This window comes from Rhinoderma darwinii, chromosome 1 (assembly GCF_050947455.1).
Source record: "Rhinoderma darwinii isolate aRhiDar2 chromosome 1, aRhiDar2.hap1, whole genome shotgun sequence".
NCBI classification, from domain to species: domain Eukaryota; kingdom Metazoa; phylum Chordata; class Amphibia; order Anura; family Rhinodermatidae; genus Rhinoderma; species Rhinoderma darwinii.
In genome coordinates this window covers 472,126,781-472,138,883 of record NC_134687.1, presented here as the reverse complement: position 1 = coordinate 472,138,883, position 12,103 = coordinate 472,126,781, and the positions used below count along the sequence as shown (strand labels likewise).

General features: G+C 41.0%; 1 protein-coding gene across 1 annotated transcript in view; it reads left to right on the top strand.

Moving 5' to 3' along the window:
- The first annotated feature begins 3,059 nt into the window (after window positions 1-3,059).
- The window catches only part of TMEM132B (transmembrane protein 132B), a 690,505-nt gene continuing 681,461 nt past the window's right edge, over window positions 3,060-12,103 (top strand). Inside the window, exon 1 of the mRNA XM_075833460.1 lies at window positions 3,060-3,425. Within this exon, the coding sequence (XP_075689575.1) occupies window positions 3,374-3,425 (52 nt within the window). The 5' untranslated portion in view covers window positions 3,060-3,373. The remainder of the gene's footprint in view (window positions 3,426-12,103) is intronic.

Below are 12,103 nucleotides of genomic sequence, written 5' to 3'. Positions count from 1 at the left end.
CATATGATCACTCTTGACCAATCAGCTGTGAGGAGTTCAAGGGGCTATGTGTGCAGTAAGACTCATTGGCACCATTTAAGTAGGCATGCTTTAGATTTGTAGTTTAAAGAGGTCTGTCCAGTGATGGATACTCTTTAACTATTTTACTGCCAGGAATGTTGTAATAAATTGTTCATTGTAGAATTTCTGTTAAACCAGCTTAGTCAGAAATAAGGGAAATTGCTCAGCGACGAGAGAGTTGTAAAAGGTCACAGTGAAAGGTCACAGTGGATCCATAATGTGAATGACCTATCATTTAAGTTATTTTTTTTTACTATTAATTGTAGGTATCCATAATAGTAAAAAACAAATATCCCAGTTTTAACATTGGCCACTGGAGCACACACTTTTCAGAATGAGTAGTTCAGATTGGGGAAGGGTCAAGAGAAGCACGTCATTATCATTGATGGGGTTACAATGACAGGAATACATGAACTGTATTGTTCTGCTGGAGACTTGGGGTTCTTTAACATAGCCAGATTGCCAGGTTGGTAACGACCGCAGATTGGCGATAATAACATGTAAATCTGCGTTGATTTGCTCCATTCACATGGAGCAATGATCGTGAGTATGGGGATGAACGATGGTTAATCTGATCATTCCTCCCCATACAGTTTGCATCTTGTCAGTAGCACATCTCCTGTTTATACAGCTGACAAATGATGATTTTGTAGGCCACATAAAAGATCCGAAAAGCCGCCACACCACCGTTTTCTTGTTTGTCGGCTGATCGATGCCCTGTTTACACGGACCTTGAGATGTAGCACTACACCATGGTGACGTGGAAGGGAATGCACACACAATATATACTGCATAATGTAAATACTGGAAGGTATTATTATAAAACCACAAGGTCGCAAACTGAGTCATGGAAACCCTTTCTGACTAATACGCTTTATATTATATAGTGGTTGTACATTATACCTAGACTTTGTGTTTATTTATTCTGCCGTCCCTAATCTATGTTTTTAAAACACACCTCAGCTGCTGCAGAACTTCTTGAGAAAAGGAAGCTGGAGTTTCACACCGATCATTGATTGATATGAGGTTACCGCTTGCTGGAGTGTCCATTGTGTGGGTCTGCAGCAGCAGTGGCAGTGGATAATATACACTGGAACTAATACACAGCCTATTTGTAATGAGGTTCTGCTGCTGTTTAGGCTTGTGCTATACATTACTTCCCCAACTGCTGATGCACCCTCCGAATAAAAGATTCAGCACAAAAACAGTTCCACCATTATCGTATTACCGTAGCAGTGCCAGCTGCAATTCTCCCCCAAACAGTGATTGTTGCCGTGTTCCCTCATAACCATGCCCAGTGCAGAGTTCCTCCTTAGTGGTAACTGGTGCAAAAATTCTCCATAGCATTGTACTTTGCCAAGCTCCCCTTAACACTAAAAATGTATGGCCTATCCTCAGGATAGGCCATCAATAGCTGATGGGCGGGGGTCCGACTTTCAGGAGCCCCGCCGATCAGCTGTTTTGAAGGGGGTGCAGCACTCGTACAAGCGCTGCTTCCACTTAATTTCTTCTTGTTCACTGTGAATCATCGACACGTATTTAGCGGCGATTCACAGATATTGTAGCCTTTTCTCATATTTACTACAATGGGAGAAACGGCTGCAATACCTGTGAATCACCACTACACCCGTGTCGACGATTCACAGTTAGCAAGAAGAAAGGAAGGGGAGGCAGCGCTCGTACGAGCGCTGTGTCCCCTTCAAAACAGCTGATCGGCGGGGGTACCAAAAATTGGTCCCCGACCCATCAGCAATTGATGGCCTATACTGAGGATAGGCCATCAATTTTTAGTGGCTGGAAAACCCCTTTAATTAGAAGTATCATCATGGTTGGGATTCATATTGATAACACTTCATTGCTTTTGGGCTCAGATCACTCTCAGGGCAGTTTAAAAAATGCCCAGAACCACTTGGGACCAAAGTGGATTCGACTCTATCCTAATCTATTCTTCTCTGTAGATCCAATGTAAAAATAAATAGCCCAAGGTAATTTAACCCTTTAAAAACACCAGTCACTTTTTCAAAAGGCTAAAAATGATCTCTCTATCCACTTTGATGGTACTCCCAAAATCATGTTGAATGTAACGGATTTTTCTGTGGGAGCCTTCGATCTCTCAAATTAGTGCCCACTTTGATGCCAGTTTTCCCATCGAGAACTGACTTGGGCCAAGCTAGGTTCAACTGATTTATATAAGGAATCCTTCTGTCTGACTGGTATCAGTGACGAATGAGTGGCCGAAGGCCATTTAACCAAGTTGCTTGTTCATATGATTAAATATTGCCTATTTGCCCACTTTGATGCCAAATGTCATGCCCCGAACCCTTTGGGACAAGCTGGGTTCAACTGTATTTTGTCTGTGGATATTTGGCCATGTGTTAAATCAGAGGTCGAAGGGCAGTTAACCCTTGAAAATGCAAGTTGTCTTACCCAGCTTCATTGTATGCCCAATAACACTTTGTGCTATGTTGTTGAAGTTTTTTTTTGTTTTTATGTGCATCTTCCTTTTTACGTTTTCCATAGAAATATTTTGGTCTCATTCATTGCTTGGCCATCATTACAATTTAGATTTGTGTAAATAAGAAACCAACTTCCACATGGTTCACTACAAAAGTCACAATTATCTGTAATAAAATTCACGACAGTTCTTCCCTAACCCAGGACCGGTCCCTGCGACACTATTGAGAAGGCTGCCCCTCAGTATAACACAACGTTCCATGAAACACATAAAGAGTAACAAGCGTTATAAAGAGAGGCTGCTCTGCATTCACAACGCCTCTCACTGTTAACCTCTTCCAGGCCACTCTCCACAGTAACTGCCTCGCAAACTGTATACATGCAGTCGTGTGGAAAGCCAGCCGTCCCTCATGTAAGCAGCATCACCCACCCCACTGCCACTCCATGCCCACTCCGCCCAGCCCCCACTGCTCCTGCTAGTGGTACACACAAGCTGCCAATCCAGAGTTCCCGCCCATTCTCACATTGAAGGAGTTGCAGGGGAGTTCTCCTGGCCAGAGCTCTGTCACTGGTAGGGCTGGGAAGATGCTGCTGTCAGGAGGGGAAGCTTCACACTACAGCCCAGCTCGGGATGCTGCACAGGACTAGCTTGGGAAAGCTCCACATATGCCAGTCTGAGCAATGGATATGATTTCTTAGAGCTTTTAAAGTTGTTGTCAGTACACTCTCCTTTGTCTTTGACATGCGGGCAGTCAGCATCTCTACAAGTGGCACTGCCAGGGTTGAATTCTAGAGCAATCACCACCAGGATATGTCCTTGGTTTATAATAACTGCTAAGCTCTGCTTGGGACCCCAAAGATGACAGCCGGGATAGTAGTCGTGCTCTGTGCCCTGCACCTGCTCGGGAAAGGTCAGTGAAAGTTTCCTCTCTCTCCATGTCAGATGTGGGGAAGTGACAGGCGTGCAGGCAGCCCCGGGGTTTAATGGAAAAGTGTTGAAGAGAAGCCGTACAAATGAAAAAGAAGCTTCAGGAAACGCAGAGGGTCGTGTCCCCTCCCTGCGTGCAATGTATACACAGCGATGTAGCAGAGCTGAGGTTGTCATTTAACTCTTTGTGCCTTTGTAATGTTCATCTGCTGTCTAACACTTTCTGTGAAATTGCCAAGAGTTCAGCCAAATGGCAAACTCTTCTCTGCTATGTACATGTATACCGCACACAGAGGACATGTGCGCTAAGGCAATAGGCTGCACACTGGGCTGATAGAAAGAGGCGGCAAGATTATATTTTATTTGTGCAAAATAATTTCCTTAATCACCTCACAGAGCGGAGTCACAGACATTCACTGAAGTCCTTCTCAAGAAGGCAGGAAACATGAAATAATTCTTAATAAAGCTTGGCTTCCTCCTGGGCACAACACCCATCTACAAGTGCAATATGATTCACTGACATAATGGATTTTCATGCTTTACGGACAAAAATTCAATTCGTTATTGATAATCGCTACAACTTAGATATCAAAACCATGAGTTCATGATCAAAACTACAACACTGTTCACATGATTGCGACTATTTGCTTCATATACAAGGGTTGTGGTGTGTATAGACTTTAGCATTAAAGAAACACTTAGGGCACGTCCAGACGTGGCGGAATTGCTGCGGACAGTCCGCAGTGGAATTCTCCAGCGGCCGTTTTTTACATTTGTTTCAATATATTTTTAGGCAAGTTCAGACGTTGCGGAAAACTCCGCTGAGGACCATAGGCTGCGGTGCAGAATTTTCCCACCGCCGCATGCACATTATGTTGCGGAGAAGAAGCGGAATTTCACTGCGGATTTCCGCCTTTGCAATGCAAAAACTGAAATATGTGGCAAGTCCGCTGTGATATCTGCAACGTCTGAATTACCTGTCAAATATGCAAGTGTTGGTGCAGATTTGTTGCGTAATTGCCCCAAATCTGCACCAACATTTGCAGTGAAAAAATTACGCCACGTGTGAATGTGCCCTAATTCTCAATTGCCTTTTGCAAACGCCACAGGAGAAGAGGGAAGTTCTATTACTTGGCAGCCATGTGCCTTTCCTCTTATCACTTATTACCTTTTACTATGATCACAGGGGAGCAGTTAGTAGCCGTCCGCTGCCATACAAATCACTTTTATCAGCTCCGTTCTATGTATCCCTGTGGAGAGAAGATTCAGACTTACATGTAATAAATGAATATATTGCATTCAGCCATAATTGGACCCCAATAGCTGAACGTAACCGGACGCAGGGACCCTCAGAGCAGGATCGGTAACCTCAGCATTCGGTCAAATATTAGCTCTGAAATTTTGCGTTTATTCTCTCTGCTTCTGTATCTAAGTAAAGTATCCAAGCAACCGGTAAGAATGTCTCAGCTGTAAAGAACGGAATGGTTCTTGATTTGATTCCATGTGTGACTTGAGATGATATAATCCTAGATATTTCTACCATCACTCCATCCGTCCTTGCATCACTTCCCAGGATCATCAATCTATAGTGACATATATTCTCATAACACCCCTTAAACGGCAAGGTAGTGGTTTGTGGTGCCATCTTATTATTCCTGACAGTCTGCTGGACCTAAGAGTGATGACAACTCAGTGGGCACTATATTTTATATTCTCCGGTGACTACTGATCATGGGGGTAATGATTGTGGCAACTGACAGAGTCACTGACACAGGAGTCCGTTCTCTTTATTCTTGGCTATGTATCAGGGGCTTTTGTGGTCTTCTAGGCACAATATAATATGTGACAAAATTCTTATAATAATAGTTTAGGCGTGTAAATAAGACGTAAAAAACATGCTGCACTTGAAAACCTGATAAAATGTCATCTATTTTATAATCCGCTGACATTTTGTGTTGTCCAGCATTGTCTTGCGCTTCGTTTGATCTCTTTCCATGCTTTGCCACTTGTGTTAAAGCTCTGGGCATGCAGCTAAGAGTTTACAAGTACATCCCTTACATTTACTGATCATCACTTTGAAGTTCCCCACCTGGGACTCCATGAAAATTGTTGCTGTTCTTGGCTAATAGTCAGTGAAATATGCCAACCTCTGTACACACCCAACTGTAATGGTATTTGATGCTAAGCACGTCATCAGCTATGTGTATGATTGAGCATGTCGTAAGTGTACAAACCATTGGCTTGTATGTAATTTGTATGTGTTATGCCCTTCTGTGTGCCTGGCAGCTGGGCACAGTTGGTAACAGTTACTGTTGCGCAGTGAATGGGCCCTTATTGCTCTGCCAACAGATACACCATCTTGAGGCTACATTATGACAGCACAATACGGGCATTTGGCTTTGGAAATGACAAGCTCAACATAAACATGCTGTGATTCATTAGTTTGTATGAGACTGATATATTATAGCGGAGAAACAGATTGAGAGCATTTCAGTGTCCAGGATCTCTAATCCCTCTACCAGATTCCTATTGCTTGGCATTTCTGTCCTTGTAGCCTATATGTAAACTATCAGTAAAATGAATGCTATTTGTTGGGTATGCTACAATCCAAAGTGACTGTCGGACGTGCCCTATTTAACCAGGGAGCCTATGGACACACACTGGCTGAACAGATCCCATCAGAAATGCTGCTGTGGAGAAGTATTATTTTAACACAGTCGTATTCAGCATTATATAATAAATATATATATATATATATATATATATATATATACACACGCACGCACACTTTTACATTCTTGTTTAGGCTCCTTTCACACTTACATTAGTATTACCATTTCAATGGTAATTCTTTTGTTTCATATACATTCCGTTTGCCTCCGTTCGCTAGGTTTCTGGTTTTTTTCATGGAGGCAAAAGTGCTGCAGACTTACTCTTAATTATGTATATAGCACCAACCTACTCAGTAGACCTGTACAGAGAATGCACTTACGTCACTCTCTGTCCCCTGCGGGGCTTACTATGTAGTTTCTCTGTTGTGAGGACACTTACACTATCATAGGAAGCCGCTTCACTTCAACCTGGTTTATCTGGTTCCCGACCGCTGGTTGTGTTTTTACGACCAGCGGTCAGGGTCCTTAAAACCCACGCCATAGACGATTTACGGTGCAGGTTTTAACTTGCTGCCTGAGCGATCTGGCAGCTGAATGTTGGGTCTCCGGCTGTCAGTTACTGCCGGGGACCCTGAGGAGAGGATAGAAGCAGCTTTCGCTGCTTCTGTCTTCTCCGATCTCTTGTACACAGCGCTCAATAAACACTGTGTATAGGAATAGAGACAGTGGCTGCGCCGCTGTCTCTGTTGGTCCCAATGTTCATGTGACTGGTCACATGATCGCCGGGTGCCGTTAGTGAGAGACTGCTGATGGGTCTTACTAGACCCAGCACAGCCCTATTAGTGATAATCGTCACTATGAGAGGGCTGATTACCCCTGTAACTGGGGCTGCTGTGCAGCTCCAGTTACAGTGGAAAGGATGGTGTAAAAGAAAGAAAAAATATATATAAAGTTCCCCAAAGGTCTTTTCTGACCTTTGAGGGACAGACCATAGTAATAAAAAAAAAAAAGTAAAGTAAAGTGCAAAAAATTTTAATAATAAATACACATAAAATACCCACCCCAAAAACTAACACCCGCCAATCATTGTCGTAACACTAGCCCTGACCCAATTACCCTAATATAGACATATAATATATTAAAATTTACGGTAGACAATGACGATCACAAATAAAAGGTCTATTTTAGGGTAAAACTATATTATTACCAAAGAAAAATAGCTGAAAAGTAAAAAAGCTTATTTTTTTTACTATTATTTCAAAACTTTAAGCCTAAAAATTCTAAAATAGCAAAAACAATGTGTATAAAAATGATAAAAAAACAAACCTGCATTGTCTACAGAAAAAAACATCGCAAAAATCACATCGCTAGCCCAAGAAATTAAAAAGTTATAGCCATTTAACTAACACGTGCTAAAAAGGGCTAAACGGTGTCTGGTCCTGAAGGCTCAAAATAGTCCGGTCCTGAACTGGTTAAGGGAACCCAAGTACTCAGAATAAACCCAGGGAAATACATGAAGGACATATGAAGGCATGAAGATGTTGCCCTTGTTGGGTTTAAACTCAAGACCATACGTTTCATCAAATAGGGAAGTTTTGAGGATTTTTGGATCCACATTAAATGTCTTGATTCCTTATAGATTATTTCTATACATTTAATATAAAACTTATTTGTGTTGCTTGGTTTAAAGGGGATGATTTATATTTGTTCACAGAACTAGCACTAGATCTAATAAATCTTTCGACGTGTCTTGTAGTAACATGTATTAGTCTGGCTTTTCACCTTGACTTGCTGAGAAATGAGATCTGTGGGTGTTAGAAGTGACATCTGGATGTACAGTATCTAACACTTCTCACTCTCTCCTTGCCTCCTCCCAACTTTGCTTTCTAATCCTCTCCGTTCTTCTCCACATTAGCCATCTCTCATGAGTTCCTCCCCTTCTCTCTTGTGATTCTCCATCCTTCTGTGATGGTCTTCAGCTTCGTTCTTTTTTTCATTGTTTCACATGTGAGGGATGTCCTGCTTCTCCGTTTATTGAGGTGTCTATTCATAGGTAATGCCAGCAATAACTCTCCAGGGATCCAACAGGAAGCTTTATTTCCTCTTATATTTCTATTCTAGAAATGAGCCCAGTTATCAGATAGAGCTATTGTTATAAGTCTATAAAGAGGCAGCTATGTCGGTCTCCAATGTTTTATATGAAGCTAGATAAAATCAATAGCTGTATTTTACTGGGGACCTCACTTCTGCCTGTCCTATGGATAATCGATTTATTCTATTTTTAATCGCATAGATTGATACATTAACCAATTCATAAACCTTAGAAAGCAATCCACACTTAGCTGCTCCTTCAAGGAATATCTAAATGTCTCATTTTTTTGGTATGCAAAACATGAATGGTAACTTACATACACCTTGAGGTTCACTTAGTTTTCAAGTGAACGGGATATGTTGGGATTTGTAGTTGCACATCAGCTGGTCAGACACAGACTGGTTAACTTTGACATAATGCTTGTGTCACAGTTTCTTGTTTATTGTTTTTATGTTTATTTTGGCATAGATATTTATTTATATAAAATATTGTAGAATGTTTTATACAACATCCTGTGGTAGAGGACAGACATGTATAGCATTGTGCTGTCTGCAGTCTTCAAGTTTTTAAGACATTATGGAGGGACACCCTATGGCTGAGGCCATCTAGAAGAACTATATATATTTTACTTGATAGGTTATTAGGTATATGACCCATGTCTTGTTTTCTAATCTACAAAGAAACCTAAGAGAAAGAAGAATGTTCATGATATCCATCACTCATGATTACATTAGAGATCTGTGCCTGTCAGAAGACAGATGATGGTTTTGTGACGGTTGACTGGACCTCCGTTATAAAGGGATTTCCTAATAAAATTACCATACATTTTATTTTAATCCTAGAAAGTATCCGTTTTGCATCATTGTATTTGCTAATAGAAAAAGAGATGTTCTGCCTCACATGGCGATAGTTATTTAAAGAACATTATAGTTGTGTCTGTAATGTGATTTTAGAAAATAGATGATGATATTGGATTCAAATAGAACAAAATAAATGAGATAGAGGGAGCACATTCCAACATCATTCTGGATCTATTTAGATCAATTTACCTAAGGAGTTCATGTCCATGTTCAGAGCAGTTTCATTTTTTTTAAGAATACTTCTTGAAAGGTGAGCATGGGATGTATTGCAGACCTGTATTGCGTCTAAATACAGATAGGACATGGAAGATTTTAGGATCGGAATACTAAACCAAATATTGATTTACTAACTAAATTGAGCCAACAATAGTTAAATGCTAATATTTTGTGTGGTCTTCTTACTGTTTCCCTGGTTTCCTTCCATACTTCAAAAACATACTGATAGATTAATTGGCTTTCTATGAAACTGCCCCTAGTCTGTGTGTGCCTAAGGCGAAATTCACACGAACGTGTGCGTTTTTCGCGCGCAAAAAATGCAGCATTTTGCGTGCGTTGCAGTTCGGTGTGTCATCAGTGAATGGTGCGTGGCTGCGTGATTTTCACGCATATGCCATCCTTATGACACGCGGTTTAGATGCTTAGAAACTGCAATGAATGTTGTGCTTTTTCCCCCCCTTCATTTATTTAACAACTATGACTTCAATGGGTGCGTGATGCGCGAAAAACGCCCAAGTATAGGACATGTAGTGAGTTTTACGCAGCGGACACACGCTGCGTGAAAATCACGGAATGTCTGAACGGCCCCATTGACTAACATAGGTCCATGAACTACGCTCGTGTAAATAAGGTCTAAAGGAGTTTTCCCATAAGCATAATTTATCACCTATCCACAGGACAGGTGATAATGTCTGATTGGTGGGGGTCCGACCACTTTTCGAGCTCCCCGAGTCCCCTATGTGAATGTAGCAGTACTGCGCATGCTCGGCCAACGCTCAATTCACTTTCTATGGGACTGCCGGCGATAGCCAAGTACAACGCTCAGATAGGTGATAATTTATGTTTATTGGAAAACCCCATTAAGCTGCGCATATACATTAGATGAATATTGGTCACAACTTAATGTGTACGGGGGGCAGAAAAACTCTCTACTGATGACTGCTAATCGGGAAAACACTCATCAGGCTTGTTATGTTTCAACATGCCTGATTCTTTGCATCACTGAAGATAAGCGGCATAAGAGGTATCTGGCAGCAACTTATCCCCCTCTCCTTATGTCAGTAAACATGCATAGCCTTTCCGAGCATGTGTGTTTATTGAGGAGTCGGGGACATAGCTGACATTCGGTATGAGAGCTTTCTATCTGTAGGAGACGGACTGATGTGAGTGACACAATCTGCACAGCACTACAGAAAATGTTGGCGCTATAAAAGAAATAGGTAATAAATAAGTAAGATATTGTCTATGGTTTTCTTGCATCTTGTTAATCAAACCAAATCTTTCTCAGAGTCTTTGAGATTTGAGTGAATCCATAACCTAATTCCCATTTTTCTTTATGTATTGTGCTCCATTCCAGAACTCTATTATAAAGGCTTGCATGATACCTTATGCGTAGGGGCGAGTGCTATTGTCCATCTTATAGGGTACAAACACGTAATTGCCTTATTTCCATTCACTTGTGCTGATGAAGACATTATTCCTCTCCCTGAGAACACTGCAATCATTTGTTTTTGTCCCCTATTCTTTTCTCTGTTTAATCCTTTCTGTGCCAGAAGTGACAAGGTTGCGTGGAATTGTATCATTAACCGTCTCAGGCTGAAAAATATAGAGGGAACACGACACATTGTCAGTAGACTAAGGAACAGACAGATATTGGAAACACTTCACTGAATCTGGGACATATTACATCCATTTACAAAGGGGTTCGAACATGGCAGAGTGCTGGATATGCAATGTAAGCAATATAGAAATGCTAACTCCTGCAAAGAGAGTCACCTGGTTAGGATGTCAAGATAATAGTGACGCAACCTCGGTGGCAGAATTTTTGGGGTATTTTCCTATGTGCCTGACATTTTGCCCCGCTCTAGTGTGTGTATGAGTTTGGCAGTGACACCAAGGCCATTGCTTTGTTGGCATCTTTACATGTTCCTTGGCTTCCGTCCTCGCTGGCAGCTGTGCAGCTGTCTCTGCTATGTGAAGGCAACGAAGGGTCAACGTGCTTCTGTCCCTGATGAGCCGTGTTTTCTTCTCTGTTGCTGTCTTTTCTGTCTGTCACTTAAAAGGAAGGATTTGAAGTATCATAGAATTCTTCACATGGGTCATCTTTTTACACATTCCTTTGAATGTGGTGTCTTTTTTTAAAAATATTTATTTTTATTCTGTCAGGAAGAACATGTTTTTGTCAATTAATTGTATGACATTTCAGCATATACTAGATAAACTCTTTGAAACCACAATTCTATCTCATATTTGATCTCAATTAAGAAATCTATATCTATAAAAAAGGGATAAATAGCTTAACACCAAGGTATGTTTGACCTAACAAATTTCAATTGACAAACTGTTATTCAGTGGAAGACCTTGGAATGGATTTTCTTTTGAATCATTTCACCTCTCCACTGTTAACTACCTGTCAATGTTATAGTTGGGGGTCAATGTACAGATGTATAAATCAAGTTTAGTTTTAAAGTGAAGTGAGAACACATTGGTAACATGTCTATCTTCATAAATGATATATGTCGCTTGCTATTGTTTACCAGGCAGAATGTGTCTCATTAAAAATACAAGCCGGTGCAAGACAAAATCAGAAACGGGAATAATACAAGCAAGAATTCCCTCTCCTATCCTGCCACCCTCTTGGTATGCTAAGTCATTGACAGGGGTGTGCAGCCTTCATTCTAAGATTCAAGCACAGTGACAGGCTGCGTCCCTCAAAAGTGTGCATAGTCTCACTGGATAGTATATCCCTTAATTCTATTTCATCGTTTGCCAATGTATTCTCCCATGGAAAACTAAAGCTTCTGGGTTCCAGAATGAAAATTCAAAGTATTTTTTGGGAAAGGACACCATTTATTTTTTTACTAGGAATTTTTAGTCCAAG